This window comes from Vombatus ursinus, unplaced genomic scaffold, assembly GCF_900497805.2.
Source record: "Vombatus ursinus unplaced genomic scaffold, bare-nosed wombat genome assembly UNPS02014832.1, whole genome shotgun sequence".
NCBI lineage: Eukaryota > Metazoa > Chordata > Mammalia > Diprotodontia > Vombatidae > Vombatus > Vombatus ursinus.
In genome coordinates, this window is record NW_020954610.1 from 40966674 (window position 1) to 40991931 (window position 25258).

At 38.4% G+C, this 25258-nt stretch overlaps 1 protein-coding gene across 3 annotated transcripts in view; it reads left to right on the forward strand.

Annotated features, from left to right (window-relative positions):
* The window catches only part of DOCK8 (dedicator of cytokinesis 8), a 316592-nt gene that overhangs the window by 67139 nt on the left and 224195 nt on the right, over positions 1-25258 (forward strand). The window contains exon 2 of one of the 3 annotated variants that reach the window (XM_027839563.1): positions 14085-14187. In XM_027839563.1, the coding sequence (XP_027695364.1) occupies positions 14085-14187 (103 nt within the window). Of the gene's footprint in view, positions 1-14084; positions 14188-18757; positions 18860-23033; positions 23053-25258 lie in introns of those variants that run through there. The other 2 variants (XM_027839565.1, XM_027839564.1) reach the window with 2 other exon arrangements.

A 25258-nucleotide genomic window follows, 5' to 3' on the forward strand; every position in this document is an offset into this window, starting at 1 on the left:
ACATATGAAGGAGGACTCTATCTGCATCTAGAGAAAGAACTGAAAAATAGAAGTATGCATAGTGTGGTTTTACATATATATACATAAAAATACATATACACATACATATATGTGTATGTGTATCTGTGTAGGTGTATCTGTGCATGTATCTGTGTGTGTGTGTGTGTGTGTGTGTGTGTGTGTGTGTGTGTGTGTGTATGAAATATCTGTTCCAAATGGTGGCCTTCTCTAGTTCAGGGTGAGGAGAAAGGAAAGGAGACAGTTCAGAACTTAAAATGTAACCCAAAAAATTTAATTTAAAAGGTCTAGTGAACATTAATTACTAGTTATTAGAAATGTTCAATTGAATGAAATGTCCAAATGAAAATGACTGAGATTGTGCATTAAATATTATTCTATAGTCCAACTTATAAGGCTGCCTTAGTGATTTAGAAAATTATTACCATATCAGAGTCATCTGTGAAAGACATCATCATACCATTTAAATGGCACTGAACTGCATTTGTGCATTAATCTTTCCTTGTACTTAATTGTAGTTCACTGAAAAGGTTCCCAGTGACAAAACAAACATCTTCCCTTGTGTGGAGTTATAGGCAGATTTTGTCATCTTTCCCATCTCTTCATAGACACACGGTCCCTTGGGTATTATCTTCTCCATCGCTTAGAAATATTGGAAAGGCATCCCTATGTGATCACTAAGGAGCAGTGTATCAATTATTAGGAAAAGTCAATAAAGAACAAAAGAAAGTACTGTTTTGAGAGGAGCTACTGAATGTAGGAGCTTCTACCTTCTACATCAAACATTGTCACTGTGGACAAGCCACTCAACTCAGTCTCTTTATCTCTGCAATGGATGGAGTCATAGCATGTATCATCCAGTTTGCTATGAAGACCAAATGGGACAATGAATGTCAAGTACTCTTTAAACCTTTAAAGACTATATACATATTAGCTATTATTCTTATAAAATTTACCATGTAATTGTCCATTTTTGCCCATAGATTCATGAGCAAATAGCAATTCATGATATGTAAGAGTCCAGCAACTTCTTCTCCTCCCTTTCCCCTTTCCTTTCCCTTTTCTCTTCTCCTTCTCCTCCTCATTATTATATGCACCACATAATTGACTAACTTCACTCATTGATTCAGGAGTAAATAGCAAGTAATAATATGTAAGAGCCCTAACTCTTGTTTACATTGCAGTAACTTATTATTATTGTTATTACTACTAAATTCATTATAATTATCCAACTTTATCCATAGATTTCATGAGCAAATAGCAAGTCATGGTATGCAAGAGCCCTCAGTCATAGTTACATCATGGCATTGTCTTCTACAATACAGTTTTCTAAGCAATATGTCCTAGCACTTGGGTGGAAGTTCTCAACTTGTTGCAATATCCTGAGTTTCCTCACTTCCCTTTGCCTATTTTTGCCCTGAGACTGGAGGAGTCTTGCAACTATAGTGTAGAAAGGAGAGATGATGCTTTTGAGTATAAGATTAGGATTAGCAGACATCCTCTCCATCTTCCCTCCAATATATGATTTATCAAATTCACAAAAATGTCATGAGCTAAAAAACACTGGGGCTTCAATTCAGCAAATATTTATAAAATACCTGCTATGTGCAAAGCGAGAGGTGGTGTGGTTTAGGAGATGGCGGGCTGGTCTTGGAGCCAGGAAGGGCTGTGTTAAGTGCTACCTCTGAAACATGCTAGCTATGGAACCTTGGATAAGTCACTTTCCTGCTCAGTGCCCTGGGCAACTGCTTAAGGCTGTAAATCACCTTTGAATGCCAGTCTTCACAATTAAGGGGAGTTTTCAAAATAGAAGTTCCTCCTCTTCCCCATGAAACCACAGCAACTTTGATACCCTGAAAAAAAAAAAAGGCAGAAGGCAATATATAAAGTGCTGGGGTTAAAAAACAGAGAAACTGCAATCTTTGCCCTCAAAGAGTTTATAATACACTTTTCTACATAATTTTACAGTTGGAAGACTGAAACATTGAAATAACCTAAAACATATTCTTCATATTTCTGAGAAATTTCCAAAGTAAAAGAAATTTTTGGATTCTTCTGTAAGGAAGAAGCATATGAATGCCATTTTTTAAAATAATGTGCTAATTGCTCTCCATAGTCCTGTTTGCACATTCTGACCCAAAAATTTCTAAAAAGTTGTACATTTATGGTCCTTCTGTGGATGAGGAAATCATTCTTGAGAAGTTATAAAACCCTTAAAAATGATGACAAGGCAGCATCATCACACAATTTATAATATAGTTTTATGAAGGCAACAATTTTTGATTTTCATTTTATAAACAGAACTTGCTACAGAAATGTGATTTGTGGTCTATGCAATTTTTAGAATATACTAATTAAATGTTTACCAAGATTCCCAGCTATCCAAAAGTCCAAGTGATTTCTTTTTTTTTGATGAGGCAATTGGGGTTAAGTGACTTGCCCAGGGTCACACAGCTAGTGAGTGTTATGTGTCTGAGGATGGATTTGAACTCAGGTCCTCCTGACTCCAGGGCTGGTACTCTATCCACTGCACCATCTAGCTGCCCCTCCCCCCCAGTGATATTTTTTAAGAAAGGGTCAAGTCACTTTTATACTATCCACTTGAATAATAGCTTCTTATTCTTATTCTTCGCAGTTTTGTGCTTAACATACTTGTTTCTATTCATTTTGTGATAGACTCACATTTTCCAGAGAGCCTGTTTTTCTACATTTAATAAATAAAAACTCTAATTACTTTTCTTTTTTTCCTGGAGGCAATCTGGGCTAAGTGACTTGCCTAGGGAGTAAGTATCTGAAGCTCTAATGACTTTTAAAAATAATCTGACCTCCCTGCTCCCCCATAACCCAGGAGGTATGTAGTTAATAATGAAACCTTACCATTCTTCGAATAGACATTATTACTTGTAATGGATGAAGTGTTGGGTCAGGAAGGCCATGGTTTAATTTCTGCCTCTGATGTTTACTGTGTGCGTGAGACCTTGGGTAGGTCATTTATCTTATCTCTAAGACAGATTCCTCATCTTTTTTTTGTATCATGGACTCCATTGGCAGTTTGATGAAGCCCACAGACCTCTCCCCAGAATAATGTTTTTAAATAATTGAAGGGAATGCTAAATTTCAGTTAGAAATTAATGAAGATAAAAATTTAATATTTTTTCCTCATCCACATTCATGGGTCTTTTGAAATCTATGTCTTTGGACCCCAAGTTAATAATCTCTGCTTTAGGACTTGTCTACTAAGTCACAGATGGGTTTCAATTTGCCTAGTGGAGGAATATCCCCGTGTTTGTTTATACACATTATGTGTGCCAACTATTACTTTTAGGAATCATATACTATATTTGCAAACTGCTTTATTGCAAATTAAAGTAATGCTTATATTTCTCCTCTTCTCTTCCTCAATTTATTATTTTAAATACATCAGACAAGAAAATCTCAAAACTCCTCCAAATCTTTGAGGTACTTTAGGCATGTTGATTCCCTGGAACTCTCCTTCCTCTATCTCCCTTCAAAATCATTTTAGAAAGTATCCCTCCTCGTAATTATGGTGGAAACTCCAGGGTAGCTTCTCAATGTTGTTGTGTCCTAAATACAGCATTCACACTGTCAGCCCCTTTACATTGTCACTTTTGTCTCTTTTATATTCAGGAAATCTTGATTTCAGCATCAGAGAATTTTGGAGATAAATCCCAACTCTGCTATTTACTGGCTCAGTGACCTTGGGCAAGTCACTTAACAACTGCTCTTAACAACTGCTCTGGGCCTTGATTTCTTCGCTTATAAAATGAAGGGCCTGAACTCTGAGATCCTTTCTGACTTTAAATTCAATATGATGTTAAAATCTTTTGACTTATTCCCCTCATTTTTTAATTTAAGAAAATGCGGTCCTGAGAAGATACTTAATTTCCCAGGTCACAAAGAACAGAGCTGGATCTAAGAAGCCAGGTTTTCCTACTTGATTGCAGTGGCTTTTCCATTTCATTTTGTTATACCTGTGTGGTACAGAAACATTATTTTTAAAAATTCTTTATTTTTAGTCTTTTTTTTTGTTTTTCCACTTAATAGTATTTTATTTTTTCCAATTACATGCAAACATAGTTTTCAACATTCACTTTTATAAGATTTTGAGTTCCAAATTTTTTTCTCCCTCCCTCTCTCCCTTCCTTTCCGCCTCCCCAAGATGGCAAGCAATTTGATATAGGTTATACATGTGCAATCATATTAAACATATTTCCACATTAGTCATGTTGTGAAAGAAGAATCAAAACAAAAGGGAAAAACTATGAGAAAGAAAAAAACAAAAAAAGTGAAAATAGTATGTTTTGATGTGCATCCAGACTCCATAGTTCTTTCTCTGGATGTGGATAGCATTTTCCATCATGAGTCTTTTGGAACTGTCTAAAATCATTATACTGCTAAGAAAAGCAAAGTCTATCTCACAATGTGGTTTTACTGTATACAATGTTCTCCTGGTTCTGCTCATTTCACTCAGCATCAGTTCATATAAATCTTTCTAGGTTTTTTTTTTTTGAAGTCTTCCTGCTCATCATTTCTTATAACACAACAGTATTCCATTACATTCATATACCACAACTTGTTCAGCCCTTCCCCAACTGATGGGCATCCCCTCAATTTCCAATTCTTTACCACCACAAAAAGAGCTGCTGTAAATATTTTTGTACATGTGGGTTCTTTTCCCTTTTTTTATGAGAGAGAAAGACTATTGTCTAGGTGTTAGAGTAGGGGAACTAGGATCTAGAAAACCTATTGTCCGAGATACATAAAATCCTGATTTAGAGTTAGCTTTAGAAATTCAGTGGCTCTCTAGTCCACTTTCCCTTCATTTTTCACTTGAGAAAACTGAGGCCAAAAGCTGTACCCAAAGTCACACAGGGAGTAAGTGGCACAGTGAGATTTAAATCCCCACACTGACTCTACATCCAATGCTAGCTTTGGTGATTAAGCCATATCATGACTCTCGCAATTATTCTATGTAAAATGGAGACAATAAATATAGCTTCCTTTCTCTTAAAGTAGCTTTTTTTTTTGGAAGATAGAGAAGATGATGTTTATAAAGCATTTATAAAGCTCAAAATGCTCCTTCCTAGACTCTATTAAAGATCAAAGAAAATTATTAGGATCCAAATCTAGCATCATGAAAAATATCTCATGAGACATGTGTAATCTGGGATCAAAGCCAAATGCTTGGTATAAAGCAAATCCGTGCTATGCATGGGACTTGACGGCAGGCCAAATAACCATTTTGGAATTGCTATGCTTTCATATTTGTGTAGGCAGTTTTCCCATTTCAAGGTAGACAGGGCAGAGATGAAGAGGGCAGATGCAGACAGTCCTTCACTTTCTGTTCTTTTTGGGTCTGAAATCACATTGCCAATGATAATAGATAGTGTTTACTTAAGTTCTTTCCGCCACTCACTAAGTTGCTCCACTTTTCATTGAACTATTTCATTTGTACACACCTTTCTGAAGGAATAACGACAATGGAAAAGATCCCATTGCAAGGGGCAATGGTCTGGACTGCTCTCTTTGGCTGCCTGTCGTTCCAAGGGAGACCCAAGGAGCAGCAGGATTGCCAAAGTTGAAGCAGGTGGTATAAAAACAGGTCAAACAGGTAGTTTAGATGAATGGCTTCAAGCATTGTCCCCAACTTTGGAAATCTATGTTTTAATCCATTGCCATTTGGTTGTCTGATTTTTTTTCTTTGTGTTAGGCTGTTATGCCAAACATTATTGGGAAAGAAAGTAAATTAAGTAGTTTTTAACTTCAAAAATCCATGGTTTTTCTCAATGATGGTCTTTCTTCAGCTGTTGTAGATTATGATCCCTTTCTCCTACTCAAAAATAGATGGTTTCAGGAATTGTTGTAGCAAATCCCACTCCTCCCAACTCATCACCTAGTGGTCCACACCTCTGATGTTCAATCCACTCTGGACTCAGAGTGGTCCTTAGATTGACAGTACAAGACTCATCAGGTCACAACTCTCCCCTGACTAAACTGTAAGCTCTTTAATGACCTCCAATAGCACCTGGCACATAGTAAGCACTTAACTAATGCTTGTTGATCGATTGATTTGCCAGACACAGAGGCCATTGACAAGTTTTTCTGGCTTAAGTAGGGCTTGCCACAGGCTTGGCCCAAGGTCTCCTCCAAGGGTCAATAAGGCACTAGATGAGAATTTTAGTGAAGTCTTTTTTACCACCTTATAAATACATAAAACATAAATACCAGCTGATGCGTAGGGAGAACTGAAAGGTAAGGAGATTCCAATTTCTTGGTGAAAGGACGTTTCTCTGTGGCTTTGGCCCTGGAATATAGATTTTTCTTCCAAAATGAACCCAAGAGCTCATCCTTCAGTCCATTCTTTGATTCCATTACAATACCACATCCTTTCCAGGAAGGTCTCATATGTCCTCCAAAAAACCTCAATCTGACGAGGAGATTTTTTTAGAAGGCTGTATGAAACACAAAATGTACATGTTACTTAAGAGATCTTGGAGTCTGGACAAGTCAGTCCCAGCAGGGGAAAAAGTCAGCTTGGTCACAGAATAGGATTCGATCGGGTCCCTCGTCCTCTTTTGGGTCCCTTCATCTCTTTAGGTCATAGCCACCTATGAAAGCAAGCAATATTCAATTTCGTTTTGGGTTTGGGGTTTTTGCAGCATTTTAGACTAGCTATAATACTGATCAAGCAGAATGGGGCTTTGTCCTTTCAGTCAGTGGTATCATTTGTTTGAATTTTTTGTCGTTAGTGGCCACTTCTTGGAGAAACACTGCCCACTAGGATGCTGGCCAAGAAGTCGGGAGAGGTCAGTCATTTTTGGAATCAGCCATATTTGGAATTTGTAACCCAGGTTGGGAAAATAATCATCCTTGGCATCTGCTATAGCATTTGATTTTTTCTTTCTTTATTAATATATATATATATATATATACATATATATATATTTATGTCATTCTCATTCCCCAATATATCCTTCCCCTAAAAAAAGGATAAAAAAGAAAGAAGAAAAAAAAGGCAGTTCAGAAAAACTAACCCACACATCATCTGAGTTTGTCAAGTATTCCACACTCCTAGTTCCCCACCTCTAAGATTCATTCTCCTATCTCTTCTTCTGGGTCAGGCTTGGTCATTATATTAACACAACTCTCAGTTTTGATTTTTATTTGTTCTTTCCATTTACATTCTTATAGTCATTGTGTATATTGTTTTCTTGGTACTATTTAGTTGGTATGTCTATACATATTTCTCTGTATTCTTCATAAGTATCATTTCTTTTTTTTAAAACAAAATTTTATTGATATCTTTTGTTTTTTTACATCACCTAAATTTCCCAGTGTATTATGTGTCCATTTCTAGCTCATTGTAGAATATAGTGTAAGATGTTGATTTAAATCTGATTTCTGCCAGATTACTTTCCAGTTTTCCCGGCAGTTCTTATCAAATAAAGATACACCAAGTTATTGATGTGCTCTTCTAAAAAAAATGATTTATTTTTTATTTATGGACTAAAACAAGCATTTCCATAACAATATAATAAAAAGAGATGATTGCACACAAAACTGCAAATCTATTGTGCATAACTTGCTATTTCTTTTAAATATATAATAAAGTTATCATGTAAATTACTTTTTTTCCTTTTTTTCTTCCTCCCCCCTTGCCCTAGAGATGGCTACCATTAGATACAAATATGTACATATATGTGCATGTATCTATATACATATATGTATAAATAAATATAGATATGTAAAATCATTCTATACATACTTCTATCTATCAGTCGTTTTTCTGGATCCAGATAGCATCTTTCTTCATATATTCTTTGTAATTAATGTGGGTATTAATAAGTCAAAATGACATTCACTCAAAGTTATTCTTAAAACAGTATTTCTGTTACTGTATACAACATTCTCTTGATTCTGCTCATTTCTCTCTTTATACGCTTTTAAAACTACTTCCATACATAATATCTCATTTGACCCTCACGAAAACTCTATAAGGTTAGGAAAGACAAACACTATTAAAATCATTGTGTAGAAACAGGAAAGGTTGTAGGAACTGTTTAAGTCCACACACTTTTAATGGAAGAATCTATACTTGAACCATTTTAAAGTGGAAATGAGTAGGAAAAAATAGATTTTATAAAGAAGATTTCTCTTTTCACACAGAATTTCTAGGTATGACTATCAATATAGAAATTATTATTTTTCCAGATTTTATTTTTCTTTATGACAAAGTCAGTTAAGTTCCACAACACTTTTATTAAGAGCCTTGTATGTAGTAAAAAGTAGGCTATGTTAGGCACTAGGGATACAAAGACAGAAACAATCCTTACCCTCAAGAAGCTTATATTCTACTGGTTGGGTGAATAGCCAGTGTCCACAAAAATGGTTAGTTACTATTGTCTTTTGGTCAGATACTTGTTTAAATATGTATATGATATACATATACATATATATGTATTTGTGTATTGTGTGTGTGTGTGTGTGTGTGTATGGTTGAGTGTATATGCAGCTGGGTAGTGCAGTGAATAGAGCACTGGACCTTGGGATCAGAAAGACCTGAGTTCAAATTTGACCTTTAGACTCTTACTAGCTGTGTAACCATGACAAGTCGCTTAACCCTGTTTGCCTCAGTTTCCTTATCTGTAAAAAATGAGCTGGAGAAGAAAATGGCAAACCACTACAGTATCTTTGCCAAGAAAACCCCAAATGGGATCACGAAAAATCAGACATGACTGAACAACAACGAGCGTGTGTATATATGTGTGTGTATATGCATGTATATCAATAAAGAGATAGATCTCAGAATGTGGACCACAAGATAATAGCGGCGGGGGGGGGGTGAGGTTGGCCATAGAAGTTCATGAGGACCATTTTCTAAGGTATGGTGGTATTGTAATTTACCTAGATGGAAGCACACTGACAGCATCAAGGATATTTTGATGCAATGAGTAAACAGAAGCTGGGAAGGACCGGACAAATTACCTGTATAATTCAACCCCCTCCTTGTGATATGACTTCCTCTATAATATCTCCATACATGCCCATCTAGTTTCTATCCTTCGACTATGAGCAAGGGTGGGGAATCTGCGGCCTTGAAACCACAAGTGGTCTTCTAGGTCCTCAAGGGTGGCCCTTTGACTGTCAAAGGCCTCCAGGTGGCAGGTTCCCCACCCCTGAACTATGAGTCTCTGCTCCAGATAAGCAGCTCAGAATTTCCCTCCCTTGTTCCATATATGAAAAATCCCCGCCTTCCCTTCCCTCCTATTTTCCTAGGGGTAATTCCCTCCCCTCCTTTGGATCTAGCACCTGCAAAGCCTGAACTGGTCTCTCTTTCTATCTTTCTGTCCTTCTCATCTTGGCCCAGGGGAGGGGAGGGGGATTGTTGTGAATGAAAGATATCTTAAAGTTTATGTCACCAGACTCACTCCTTTTATAGGTGCAAGACCGGCATTGACCTGGAGTGTGAGGAGGGAGGAAGCAAAGGAGATACCCATCTTGCTGTTTTTCTTACCAGCCTACATTCCCTTGCTGTACTCTTTTTCTCTCTACTCCTGTAGGCCTTTTAGGGGGAGGTGGAAGAATGAAAATGTACTTTCTTCTGTCCCTTCGTCAGAGCCCATCCTACCCTTCAATGGATAGGGTTCCACCCGGCTTGACCTGTAGCTGAGGCAGCCACAAAGAGATTAGGAAAGAAAGTAGTGGTTGGGGGGAGGGGGTCAAGGAGAGGAAAGGGGGGCAGAAGGTGGACATTCTGTCACCTCCCTGGAAACCTTTCTAGCACCAGTCATCGATTCTGGCTGTGAGGTATGACAAGGAGGAAGGGGAGAGAGGAGGGGAATCAACATGGACCAGGAGAGAAGGATAAATCTTAAGCTTTGGCTACATCTCATGATGTAGGACTCACTGATCCTTACCCTCTTACTTATCCCTTCCCCTGCCACACAAATCTGCTCCCTTTCCCCCTGTATTAAATATCTTAATTCACCCTTGGCTTTTATCCTAATTCTTACCTGTGAGCCCTGTCATAGCTATGACTGGGAATGCAGGGATGGGGAGAGAAAGAGATGCATTCCTTCCACATTCCATGTTAGAATTGTGAATACCTGAATGTACCTTTCCCATATTAACTGTCATAATTTGGACTCTTGTCAGTACCAGAATGCATCAGGCAGGGCATGGTGGGGACCTAGAGCTCAGACAGACTGGATGGGTTGGAGCAGCTGATCAGAGAGGTCTGTAGATCAGCAACTAGGAGGTGGGGAGGGTGTGGAGAGAGGCTCGACCTCCAGAAAGAACAGTCAAAAGCTAAGGTTTCAGGGTAGGAATAACTTCATTCCCTAGGCCAGGAGCTGGGGTATGAGTGAGGGTAGAGATTGGCTGCATGCCAGACAGGAAACCAAGGCAAAGACTCAGATACTTGGGGGAAGGGGGGTGAGAACAAAATTTTACTTAGCTCAGGTTTAGTAAGCAAGGTTAAAAAAAAAAAAAAGCTGAGTTGCTGGATTTGATAGTGAACTATTGGTCAGGGACTCCTTGTCTTACCCCTGTCTAATTAGGATTGGAATGGTCTCAGTGTCTGAGGTAGGTGCAAATTCCACCTTCTGTAGAAGAGAGAGGCTTTTCCCAGTTCTCCCAACTGCCGGTGACTTCTCTAATTTTACCTTCTGTCCATTGTTTGTATCTCATACATACCCAGTTATTTACATGTCTTCCCTATTAAAATATATGCTCCCTGAAGACAAGGACTTTTTAGCTACACTGTGTATTCCCAGCACTTAGCACTACCTTGTACATAGTAAGCACTTAATAAAAGTTTGTTATTAACTGACTGACTCTGGAAACACAGTAAAGGGATGGCTAGTTTCTATAGGAATCCTTGTAGTCTGTTTTTGGTACTTTACCTGACACTGACAGATTATCTCTGACTAACCTCCCTCAGAGTTAATATCCTGACAATCTTCTCTTTCCAGGTTTTTCTGAAATCTGTCTGCTCACCATTTCTTATGGAACAATAGTATTCCATTACATTCATATACCACAACTTGTTCAGCCATTCCCCAATTGATGGGCATCCCCTCAATTTCTAATTCTTTGCCACCACTAAAGGGCTGCTATATTTTTGTATATGTGGGTCCTTTGCCTTTTTTATGATCTCTTTGAGATACAGATTTAGTAGTGCTATTGCTGGATCAAAGGGTATGCATAGTTTTATAACCCTTTGGGCATAGTTCCAAATTACTCTCCAGAATGGCTGGATCAGTTCACAACTCCACTAACAATGCATTAGTGTTCCAATTTTCCCATATCTTCTCCAACATTTATCATTTTCCTGTTTTGTCATGTTAGCCAATCTGATAGGTGTGATGTGCTACCTCATAGTTGTTTTCATTTGCATTTCTCTAATCAATAGTGATTTAGAGCATTTTTTCATGTAACTATAGATGGCTTTAATTTTTTCATCTGAAAACTGCCTACTCATATCCTTTGACCATTTATCAATTGGGGAATGACTTGTATTCTTATAAATTTGACTTAATTATATATTTTAGAAATGAGGCCCTTATCAGAGACACTGGTTGTAAAAATTCTTTCTCAATTTTCTACTTTCCTTCTAATCTTGGTTGCATTGGCTTTGTTTATGCAAAACCTTTTCAATTTAATGTAATCAAAATTATCCATTTTGCATTTCATAATGTTCTCTGTTTCTTGTTAGGTCATAAATTCTTCCATTTTCCATAGATCTGACAGGTAAACTATTTCTTACTCTCCTAATTTCCTCTTTATGTCTAAATCATGTACATATTTTGACTTCATCTTGGTATACAATGTAAGATGTTGATCTATGACTAGTTTGTGCCATACTATTTTCCAGTTTTCCCAGCATTTTTTGTCAAATAGTGAGTTCTTATTCCAGAAGCGAGAGTCTTTGAGTTTCTCAAACAGTAGATTACTATAGTCATTGACTGCTGTGTCTTACATACCTAACCTATTCCACAGATCTACTACTCTATTTCTTAGACAGTACCAAGTAGTTCTGAAGATTGCTGCTTTATAATACAGTTTTAGATCTGGTATTGCTAGGCCACCTTCCCTACTGTCTCTTCTCATTAATTCCCTTGATATTCTGGACCTTTTGTTCTTCCAGATGAATTTTATTATTTTCTTTCCTAATGCTATAAAATAATTTTTGGTAGCTTGATTGGTATGGCACTGAATAAGTAAATTAATTTAGATAGAATTGTCATTTTTATTATATTAGCTTGGCCTACCCCTGAGCAACTGATATTTTCCCAGTTATTTAGATCTGACAGTCTTCTGTAGATGGCTCAGAGAACTAGAGGGGGAACTGAAGACCCCAGGGGCTTAGATCCTGGGCGCCTTCCTATTAGCACTGTTGACCTTCATTTAGTGTAGGGTAGAAGGCTGGTTACAGGGACCCTGACACTTACAAGCTAATCTAGAATCTGTATCTAGGCTTAGAGCCCAACCCTAGCAGTTAAGTGGGGTAGTAGATAGAGCTCAGGGCCTGGAATTCAAATGTAGCCTCAGAAACTTAACTAGCTGGGTGACCTTGAGCAAGTCACTTAACTTCAGTTTCCTCATCTGTAAAATGAGGATAATAATAGCACCTACCTTGAAGGGCTATTGTAAGAGTCAAATGAAATAATAATTATCACTTAGCACATAGTAGGCACAATATAAATGCTAGCTATGATGAAGATCGTGTTAGAATTGAATGATACAATGGAAAGATTATTGGATTTAGAATTGGAAAAACTACATGTTCACACAATCCCAGCTGTGTGACCCTGGGCAAGTCATTTTTACCTCTGTTTCCCTCAGTTTCCTCAAACTGTAAAAGGGGGATAAGTATAGTTCCTATCTCCCAAGGCTGCTGTGAGGATCAAATAGATATTTGTAAAGCACTTAGCCACTGCCTGGCACATAGTAGGCACTATATAAATGCTTTTCCCTTCTCTCCTTACCCCCACCCCCACCTTACTCTACCCATCATCCTAGGCAAGTCACTTAAATTCCCTGGGCCTCAGTTTCTCCATCAGAAAAATGAAGGGCTGGGACTCACTCACTTCTGAAGTACCTTCTGGGCAGTAGTGTACTGGTAAATGTTTAGTGACTGACTTTCCAAAGAAAAAGAAAAAAAAAAGCTGTACATCCTGCATTATTAACATTTTCTCCATCACTTTCTTAAGTCTAGACAGTCAACAAAACAATAAATTAAGCCCTGATTTGGAGATTTTGCTGATTTCTGAAGTGTAAATGCTCACCCTGAAAATTAAACTAATTTAGTTCTTTTGAACTAATTAATTAATTAATTAATTAAACTAATTTAATTCTTTTGAGCCAGTTTGAGCTGGATCCAGCACACCCCTGCTTCCAGGTCTAGAGTTGTGATCTTCCTGGCTTTTAAAGTCTATTCACCTAGGCAGCTTAGTGGGGCAGTGCATAGAGTGTAAGACTTGGGGTCAGAAAGACTGGGGTCCAAATTCTACCTTAGACACTAATTGTGGGACCCTGGGCAAGTCATTTAACTGCTTTCTGCCTCGGTTTCCTCATTGTACAATGAACACCTACCTTATGGGGCTGTTATGAGGATCAGAAGAGATAACACTTGTAAAGCTGTTTACCAACTTTAAAGTGCAACATAAATATTAGCTGTTGTTATTTATTATCATCATCATTATTATTATTATTAATTATCCCACAGCTAAGGTACAGATTCTTTAAAGTATTTGAGACAATGTGCAGGATGACTTGGAATCCAACCTAAGTTTACCCCAAATAACCCCAAATTCGACATTTACTAATGATATGACCATGTGCAAAACTATTTCCTCATCTGTGAAATGGGTACTAGAGCTTCCATGGGACTCACCTCACAAAGCTCTTGTGAGCTGAAATGAGATCACGCTAAAGAGCTATATGAGTGTCAGCTGCTATTACAATGATGACTGTGATTACCCATCAATGGGCTTATGTCTAAAAGTAACTGTTTCATTAATATTCTCTTATTTTCATCAAAGGTATTCATCAGCTGAAATAAGAAAGCAGTTTACTCTCCCACCAAACCTCGGGCAGGTCTATCACCGAAGTATAAGCATATCTGGCTTCCCCTCTCTTCAACTAGTAAGTAAAAATTCTTTTTCTTTAGAAGATGACCAGCATTTAGAATATAAATCAGCCAGTCCCTGATTTATGATCAACCCACACCTTTGAATGGCTGTCAGGCTGTTACCGCTGGGGCCTTCCTAGGCTGTAAGAGCTGGGGAAAACCTGTTCTTCCTCCCATGTGACTTCAGTATACATATTCATACTCCATCAAACACATAAGGGCAGCTGAGTGGCACAGTGGATAGAGTGCCAGGTCTGGAGTCAGGAAGACTCATCTTCGTGAGTTCAAATCTGGCCTCAGACACTTACTAGCTATATGACCCTGGGCAAGTCACTTAACCCTGTTTGCCAAAGTTTCCTCATCTGTAAAATGAGCTGGAGAAGGAAATGGCAAACCACTACAGTGTCTTTGCCAAGAAAACCCCAAATGGGGTTACTAAGAGTTGGAAACAACTGAACAGTAACAACAAACACACTAACCTCACAGTTCTTCAATTTACTCATTTCCCATGACTTACTTCTCCACCCTGTCTCAGCCCCACACAAAAAGGGTCTTATCCTTAAAATGGCCAGCATTCACAGATGCACCACTTCCACGTTCATGAACTCAGAAATTCCCTTATCTGATCACAATCTATTGACATTTTACCTCTCCCTCTACCTTGCAACCCTACCCCCTCTTCATCCTCACTGAGATCTACAATCTTTTGACCTTTTAATTCTTTCCCAGGCTATCACCTCTGCACTGGCTCTTCCTTTTTCTATCTTGACCCCCTGGTGAATTAATTCACCACAGGGACAGGAGACCCAAGAGAAGACAGTGTAGACCCTTTATCATGTTGCCTCAGCCTTGGATCATTCCCACCATCCATTGCCTTGATCCTACGCCATTTTGTCTCCTGTCACAGTTTCCCATCTCTAACTTTGTATGTTTCCAAGGTATGTTTTATTGAACTGATTTGTCACTATTTCAGGAAGATGCTTTAATTTTACTATTTTCTTTTTAATGAAATGGGTGGTACTGAAAAGTGTATGCAGGTAGAACTGACTTTTCTCTTAGAAAATCAGATCACTTCGGAAGCATGCTAGCTTGCATTTTCTTTTGTATTTTCCCTCTCTGTTTCTGAACTACAGGTTTTAATGAGAACATCAGAAATGAGTGATAGTCTTTTTTCACAAACCAAAGTATCTTTAAACCTTACGCTGCTGAATGGAGCTAAAGAAAATCACAAAACTATGTTAATTGGTCCACTACAAATTCATGTTACATAACCTCAATTGGGCCCTCACTGTTGCAAGGCAATCCTTTTCCTCCCTTCTCAAACCTCCCAAGGCTGTCCCTCCTCCCACCTTCTCAGACAAGAACTTTGACTCATATATTACGGATAAAAACAGAGGCCATTTGCCAAGAGCTCCCTCTTCTCTCCTCTTCATTTCACATTCCCAAATACCTCCCACTACTATCTCCTCCCTGACCCCTATCTTACATGAAGAGTTAGCTTTACTCATCTACATGCACAAGTGATTCCATTCTATCCTGTCTTCTCCACCACCCTCTCATTTATCTTCAATCTTTTTGTCTACTGGCTGCCTCTCTACTGCCTACAGGCATACTCTTCTCTTCCCCATCCTCAAAAAAAAAAAAAAAAAACCCCAAAATTCTCATTTCTGTGCATCTGTTGAGGTCTAGAAATTTAGGGGTGCTGGGACCCCAAAATATATAGAGCAAGAGACTCAGGTCCTGCCCGAAAGAATTTGACCCAAGCCTTCTTTCAGCCAGAGACAAGGTTTATGAAAGATCCACCATACTGGCCAGACTTTTAAGGAATCTGAACATTTGTGAGCTATTGGCTAGGTTCTTAAGGAATCTGAGCACCTTAATGGAGACAAGAGGGACCTTATATACAGAAAGACTGTGGAAGGGATCTAGGAAGGATCTTGATGGGAGTAACTGGGAGGTTGGGAGAATGGGGTCTAGGGGGGGAAGTAGCCAGGGGTTATTGGGAGGTAATAGATAATTGAGGGCTGAGCTAGGTTAAGGGTAACAGAGAATTAGGAGATAATGAAAGGCCAGTTGATAGGATTATAGCCTCAGGGGAAATGTCAGAGACCTCCTTGATCAAGTGGGAGAATTCAAGGAGAATCCATTAGACAAATGAGACCCAAATTCTTTTCGGGGTGAGGGGCAAAGGTCTCAGCTTGGGCCCGTACCTCCTCACATCCATCCATCCCTGCTAGCTAGTCCTATATCTTTTCTCCTTCTTGCGGAGAGAAGGAGCTTAGGCTCCTTGAAAATACCTTCTATAATCAATGACTCTGTTTCCTTCCCTCCTGCTCTTTTCTTAATTTTCTACAGCCTCGTTTCCAACCTCATTATTCAACTAAAACTGTTCTCTCCAGAGTTACCGATAATTTCCTAAATGCTAAATGTAATCTCCTTTTTCCAGTCCCGTCTGTCTTGACCTCTCCGCAGAATGATTGACATGTCAATCATTCTCTTCTCTTTGATACCTTCTTCTCTCTTTTTTTGTGACCCTTATCTGTCCTGTTTCTCCTCTAACCTGTCTTCCTTCTTAGCCTCTTTTACTAGATCTTCATCTAGACCAGGTCATAGGTCATAGTTGCTAAAGACAGATAACCCCTAGGATTCTATTCCGAAATCTCTTCTTTTCTTCCTCTGTGCTATTTTGCATTTTTTGGGGGGGAGAGGCAATTGGGGTTAAGCAATTTGCCCAGGGTCCCACAGCCAGTAAGTGCCTGAGGCCAAATTTGAACTCAGGTCCTCCTCACTGTAGGGCTGGTGCTCTATCTGCTGAGCCGCCTAGCTGCCCCCTATACTATTTTACTTGATTATTTCATCAGCTCCCATGGATTTAATTATCATCTCTATGCTAAAGATCCTCAGTTCTATTTATCTAGCTCTAACTTCTCTTTTAAATCCAGATTGCTTATTAGATATCTCAAACCACATTTTAAACTCACCATGTCCAAAACTGAACTCATTATCTTTCCCCTAGACCCTCACCCTCTTCCGAACTTCCCTACTGCTGATGGTTCTCAAATCTATCTTTCCTGCTGCAATCTCTTTGCCGACCTCTAATCTTGCATCTCCAACTGCCTCCATGTCAAACTGGATCTCCAGTAGACAGCTTGAGCTCAATAAGTTGAAAACAGAACTCATTATATTTCCCCTTAAACTCTCTTCCTCTCCTCCCTTCCCTTTTACTAGAGTACTAAACCATCCTCCCAGTCCCTCAGGCTCACAACCTAGGAGTCACCTGGATTCCTCACTATCTCTCACCACCCCCCACCCCATACCCCCCATCCAAGCTGTTGCCAAGAACTGCCTGCCAATTTCACCTTTGCAATATCTCTTAAATACACTTCCTTCTCTCTGACACTGCCCTCATCACCTCATGACAGGATTACTGTAGTGTCCTGTTGGTGAGAATGCCTGCCTCAAGTCTCTCCCCACTCTGATCCATCCTCCAATCAGCCACTAAAGTGATCTTCCTAAAGTATAGTTACAATCATGGCACCCCCTTCCCTGTACCCCATATTCAATAAACATCAGTGGTTCTCTTTTGCCTCCAGGATCAAATACAAAATGCTCTGTTTCCTAACCTAGCTCCCTCCTATCTTTCCATTCTTCTTACACCTCTCTCCCCCCACATACTCTTTTTTTTTTTTAAAGGCAATTGGGGTTAAGTGATTTGCCCAGGCTCACACAGCTAGTAAGTGTCAAGTGTTTGGTCTGAGGCCAGATTTGAACTCAGGTCCTCCTGACTTCAGGGCCAGTGCTCCCACATACTCTTTAATCCAGGGACACTGGCCTCCTGGCTGTTCCACAAACAAGACACACTCCATCTCTCCACTCTGGCTATCCCTCATGCCTAGAATGTGCTCCCTCTTCTACTCTGGTTACTGATCTCCCTGGCTTCCCTTAAATCCCAATTATATTCCCACCTCCTACCAGAAACCTCTTAATTTCAGTGCTTTCCCTCTTTTAATTAGTTCCTATTTATTCTGCTGATAACTTGCTTTGTATCTATTTGTTTGCATGTTGTTTCCCCCAGAGCAGGGATTGTCATTTGCCTTTCTTTGTATCCCAGGGCTTAACACAATGGCTCACACAGAATAGGCATATAATAAGTGCTTATTGACTGACCTTCATCTCTACTGCCTAAGTGGTTGATACTGAAGGGCCCTGATTTTATCCCAACTGCAGCCTCATGCAACTATCATATTAATTCAAAGGATCTTCACAGAATGGCAGGATCATAGAACTTGAGGGCTGACAGGAACGGTTATTTAATCCAACCCCGTATACAAAAGGAAACCTCACTCAATGTCAAATACATACAGAATGTGTAAATCTTATAAAAGTGAGATAAGGATCATATGCTAGTAGTCAGCATTGGAAGTGAGCATTCATTCACTTCCTTTGTGACAGAGACATCAATTTAGTCACTTCCTCATCTGAAGGGCTGAGGTACTTGTTTGTCCCCTGTGGTTATCTGCAGGAGGTTAGGTTCTTTCTTTCTTTTTTTTTTTTCTCTACTTGTTACGTTGAACCCGCTTCTGCTCTTAGAAGTTTTGTAACCTTAAGTTAAATTCTGTTTCCTGCGGACGCCATCTTGCCTTCTGTCACAATTTATCCGTCCCTTAAACTGAGTATCTTTACGAGGTATGTTTTATTGGAGTGATTTGTTACTATTTCAGTAAGATGATTTAATTTTGCTGTTGTCTCTTTAATGAAATGGGTAGAACTGCAAAGTGTATATAGGCAGGAGGGCTGACTGCTCTCTTAAAAAACCGATCACTTGGGCAGCATGCTAGCCTGTTTTGGGATCCTCTGCAATCCCCCCCTCCCCCATTTCCAAACTACAGATTGTAATGAGAGCAGAGAAATTGCTAAGAGTCTTTTCTCCTAACCAAAGCATCTTTAAGCCAAGGTAAAACATCCATGCTTTTAAGTCAAATTTGGGGGTGAGTTGTATTCAATTTGAATATATTCAGATTAATCATCTTTTTATATGTGATACAGTTTGAATGCAAAATATACTTTGTAAAGATAAAGAATTGGATATATATGCATACATATGTAGATATGCATGTGTAGATGTATATTTATATATATGTTTACATATATAAATGTTAAGTGTTAACTAGGCTCATTTCTTCTACAGATTTCAGCCTGTAGCAGTATGTCCTGTGGTGGCAATTAAGGTCTTAACGTCATATGGCCAATACTAGGTGGCAAGGGACTTTAAAAACATGTTCCCCACATCCTTGTATCAACATCTCACCTTTCACAGACTAACTTATTTCTATACAAAGGTACTTTCTGCTGACTTTTAGGATGCAGATTCCTTGAAAGCAAGGGCTGCTTCATTTTGGTCTGAATGAATGAAAAAAAAAAGATGATTAAATGTTTACTATGGACCAAACACTATGCTAAGTGATGGAAGTGAAAAGGGCATAAAAAGATTTAAAAAAGAGACAATCTATGCTCTTAAGGAACTTGCATCATAATAAAAGAAGACAGCTCAAGTAGGGGAGAGGTGGCCAGGGAAGGGAATTTTGCTTTTGAAAAATGATGGGAGAATTATGTGAAGAAGGTAGTATCATGGCTGGTGGTGAGGGAGGTAGTGAGATGGCCTAGGCAGAGTGATGGATGGAATGTGAAGCATCAATCAATCGATGAACATTTATTAAGCACCTACCGTGTGCTACTCACTGTGCTAAGAGCTGGGGATGCATAAAGAGGCAAAAAACAGTCCATGCCCTCAAGGAACTTACAGTCTAATGGAAACATGGCTCTGTATCCCCACATAGTAGACACTTAATAACCACTTGTTTAGTTGAATTTTGTTCATTTCAGGAGAGATCTATATTTATTTAATTTGATAAATATAAAAAGCACTAGTGTTCTTTTTAGGAACTCCTAAATCATCATTTTGACAGGTTTTATGTTTGGAAAAGAGTGTACCTTTTCCTACACAAGCAAATTGATATAGTGTTTAATTTTCTTACGGAAAATGTATTAGCAGCTGCAGAAAGATTGAAGGAAATTTGAGGTCTCCAGAGGCTCTTAATTCCTTATGTATTCTTTTTGCAATGAAACTGTGCTTGCTTTATTCCTTCCATTCTGTTTGTTCCAGATTAGGACAGGGCATGTTTCTCCATCACTTTCGCACAATGACTCCCATGATGACTTTTCCCCTCATCTTGGCTGCGGCTTGCAGAATGTATACTTCCTACTCCTTTACCTAGCTAAGGAACAGCAAAATGTGTAATTGTCCAGAGGGCAGATTTCTGATCACCTCTCTTTTTTTTTTTAAACTAGCATAGCTTTCTTACTAGTCAAGTCACGTAAAAGTAACCTCTTTCTCTTTTGGGGGATCTTCTAGAATTCCTGTCTTTCCAGCACAGAGTCAACCAAACTGGTCATTTCTTTTCTTTTTTTTTTTTTTTACAAGTATCTCTGTCCTATATAAAAGAAGCAAAGGAACAGACAATACTTAATTGTTCTTTGCACCCTTGGAACCATTGGGAAATAGGAACAAGGGTATCTTGACTTTAATTCAGCAACCTCAACCTCTCATGTACCTTCTATTTTGAAAATAACATGCATACCCCAATTTTTTGATAATGAGTCCTTTACTTAGAGCCAAATTAGTGAGGATCTTGGGATTTAGATTTTTACCTGGAAGAGATCTCAGGGACCCCTAGTTCAGCGATTCCCAGCCTTCCTGAATATGAGGCCCCCTTTTTAACGTTAAAAAATTTCACAGACCACCTTTCAAATGACAGCAATTGCACTATTACTCTTCATTGATTGAGAAAATACATAATGGAAGAAAGTTACAATGTATAGTGATTTTAGATGAATTTGTGTTTTTATTCATGTCAACAGCATATACATACATTGAAAAACACCAATACATCTATGTGACATTTTTTATTCAGTTTACAGGTGGCATGTTTAATTATTTATATTACTGAGTCATCTAATGAGATTAGTGCCTTGCAATAATCCCTCAATTTAAAGGGCTCTGTAGCCTATATACTGAGAAGGCCTCAGTTCATTTAGTCCAATCCCCTCAGTTTATAGGTGAGGAAACTGAGGCCTAAAGAAGTTAAGTGATTTTTTCAAGGTCAAAGTAGCAGAGTTTAGAAATCAGGTCCTCAGAGTAGTAATCCAGTGTTCTTTTTTTTTTTTTTTGAAGTTTTATTGATGATTCTTTTCCATCACTATCACTTTCCAATGACACACCTCCCCTCATCTGCTGCTCAGCACCTCGTGCCTTAGTAACAAAAAAGTATAGCTTAGTCAACCATGCTTATGCATTAGCCACATCTGATGGTATATTCCTTATTTCACTTTCATCAGCCACCATTTCTGAGCCAGGAGTAGGGAATTCTGTTTCACCATGAGCCCTCTGGACCCAAGGCTAGTTATTCCATTGGTCAGAGTTGTCATGTCTTTTGGTATTGTTTTCCTTTATATTACTGTGACCATTGCATAAAATTTTCTCTTGGTTCTGCTTACTTCCTTTTTCATGAGTTTATACACGTCTTCCCAGATTTTTCTGAGCACTTCATCTTCATCAAAATTGCTTGTTTTAGCTCTTATGATGACCTATATCTCAAGTTTGTTTAAGAGTTCTCCCTCTAGGGGCAGCTAGGTTGCTCAATGGAGAGTGCCAAGCCTGAGTCAGGAAGACTCATCTTCCTGAGTTCAAATCTGGCCTCCGACACTTCCTAGTTGTGTGACCCCGGGCAAATCACTTAACCCTGTTTGCCTCAGTTTCCCCCTCTGTAAAATGAACTGGAGAAGAAAAAGGCAAACCATTCAAGTGTGTTTGCAAAGAAAACCCCACAAGGGGTCACAAAGAGTGGGACACAACACAAATGACTGAACAACAACATGCTTTAGGATTATCAGTTTGGCAGCTGTATGGAGAATGGATTGGAGACAGGAAACACTTGAATATTTCTTTAATTATTTGTCTTCCTCTTTTTGTGTAAAGGGCATTTTGTAGTTGTTTTTGTATAAGGTATTAGTTAACTCCCAGATATTTTATATAAATTATATTTCTGTCTTCTAGATAGAAAAAAAAAGCTTTTGCTAGTAATATATAGAAAGGCTGGTAATATGTATGGGCATGTTTTAAATTCTATTTGCTAGCAAAATAAGGAATAAAAGATGTGCTGTAATCAGTTTGACAGAATTTAATTTAAAATTTGTTAATTGATATCTATTAATGGTATTGGTTTACAGTTCTGTGTTTTATCCTTCCATAATTTTGGTATTAGGACTATATTTATCTCATTAAAGGAGTCTGGTGTGGGATTTTTCTTTCTCAGTATTTCAGAACAGTTTACATAATATTGGTATAATTATTATTTAAAAGTTTGATAGAATTCTGATGTCATTTCATTAGGACCAGAGTTTTTTCATTTGGTAGTTCCTTTATAAGTAGTTCTATTCCTTTTTCTGTAATTGGATTATTTCAGATCTCTATTTGATATTCTGAGAGTTTGGGTATTTTACACATTTTTGAAGGTTTTCTTTTGTTTCCTTTGTATTCTTACTACTTGTTAAGTTCTTAATAGAATATTTCTACTTTTCTATCCTCTGCAACAGATGTTGATATAGAGCTATAGTATCTCTATTATTGTCACTTTTAGTTATGTTAATCCTAAGCACAGCAAAGCAACATGAACAAATCTCACAAAATATTCATGGGGTTTTTTTTAATTCCTTTTAGGTACATGATGAAACTAACACCTTTATTTGTCTCTCCAAGAAGATTCTATGAGTCATCTTTCCATTTGGCTATAACTTCCTCATGTCTTCACATCTCATTTACAGTGAGAACGTCAATATTGACATAGTTCAGTTTCCCTAGTAACTGGTTAAGGTGGTTTCCAGACTCTTTTGGCCTCCTTGTGGCTTCATCTCAGTTAAACTTCTCTGTGACATTTTAGTCTGTGACACTGTCTTTGAGTTCTTTGGTAACTGAATAAGGAGTACAAAGAGTTAAAGAACATTTATAATTGGTCTCAAAACTGTGTGATGCTCAGTATCCCTATCGTTATCATTCTGCCACCTTCACTAGAAAAGGAAGAAGACTGCTTCAAATTGAGTATGTTTGTATTTTTCTTTATTGGATGGATTCCTATAGCCCTGAATTACTTCACTTGGTGGCCCACCTACTGGTGATGAGCTCTATTGACTTGGACAGGATGGTCCTTAGACAATAGGCACAGTCCCTTATGAGAGCCCTACTGGAAATCTTTCCAAATGGGTAGAACCTACTTGTACCATGCTGGTAAAGCATTTGAAAACCTACAGTTCTCTCCACCTCACGAAGAGGCGTTAGAATATCATATTTCACCGCATAATCATTGCAGATTTTATACCAAAAATTTTTTTGCAAAAAAGTGGGGTGCCACCATTATATGAAGCCTTTAAAAATATGCCAGTATTACTTAAAAATCATTTATTACTAAACTGTCTTTGGTGCAAGATTAGATGCACAGACTACTCATGGATGTAGGCTAAAATTGAATACTGACAATGTGCATATGCTAAGAATTGTAGGCTTGTGGCTTGCAATGTACAAGAGATAAATCCGTATCCATATGCCACTGGTGAATACATTGCTGCTCCATTTACCTTTTAAGCAGCGTGACAAACAGAATTATACCATGCAATGATTACTCAATGAAAGGTTACAAACCAATTTTTGGACTGAAAAAACAGAGTATGATGATTATGTGATAAAACATGGTAGGACTTTTGAGTATTGTTAAGGGTCTCCTGAGCTTGTCTTTTTGAGTTGCCACATTTTCCAGAAACATTGGACCCAAGTATGCAAGAGACACTGAACATGTCAAGGACCAAGCTCCCCCAAACCTCAGCTGACAAAATGTGTTGTTTGCACCCCCAGTTTCTGGATTCCTTGTGTGTCCTTGGGAGCTAAGATAGGCACCAGTCAGTCTTCACTAGACTGGGAAATTGCTTGTGTAGCTGGGGCCCTTGTAGATAAGCAGACCATCCTATTTTCATGGTCTAGCAGTTCCCAAGCAAAAAGAATGCTGCTTCTATCATCGCCTTGCTCCTCCCCTTGGGAGAGGTTTGGTCCTTTTCCCACCTCTAATGCTCCTTTCCTCCTCCCATGCCATTCCCATTTAGGAGGAGATTTCTGCTCCCTCCCGCTGCCTTTGTTGTACTGTCATAAATATACAGGCTTCCATTTGGATTGTGAATTCTTTGTCCTTGCATAGGGTTCCGCATGCATGTCCATTTCTCTTACAATAAATCCAGTTGCAGCATGTCTCATGGACTTGAGATATTATTTTTGGTTAATAGTATATACATATTTTTAAAAAAAACTTCATAATTTTAATGACATTTTGTTTTTCTTTTTAATTATTTCTCTTACAGTAATGATGAGATATGCTAATTTATCCATATTCTTTCAAATGGTGCCTTTTGAGATAACATGGTGCATTACAGGATTGTGGGGAGGGGAATAGTATGGTATAATGAGTGGGGGCAACCAGGTGGCACAGTGGATAGAGGACTAGGCCTGAAGTCAGGAAGACTCATCTTCCTGAATTCAAATCCAGCCTCAGATGCTTACTAGCTGTGTGACCCTGGGCAAGTCATTTAACCCCATTTGCCTCAGTTTCTTCATCTGTAAAATGACCTGGAGAAGGAAATAGCAAACCACTCTAGTATCTTTGCCAAAAAAACCCTCAGATCGGTCATTATGAGTCAGACAACACTGAAACAACTGAACAATAACATAATGACCACAGTACTTACGAAACAAGAGCTCTGAATTCTGCTCATGTTCCTCCCAGACCTTTGCTATTACTAGCTGTGTGGCCTTAGGCAAGTCCCTTAACCTCTTCTGGGCTTTATTTAGTTGTCTTATTTCTAAATCAGGACTAATAATGCCTTCCCTGCCTGAAATCAGATTGCTGATTGAAACGTTTTTCAACTATAAGATCTGTGATTAATAAGAAAAACTAACATTAATATAGTGTTTTAAGGTTTAAAAAAGTT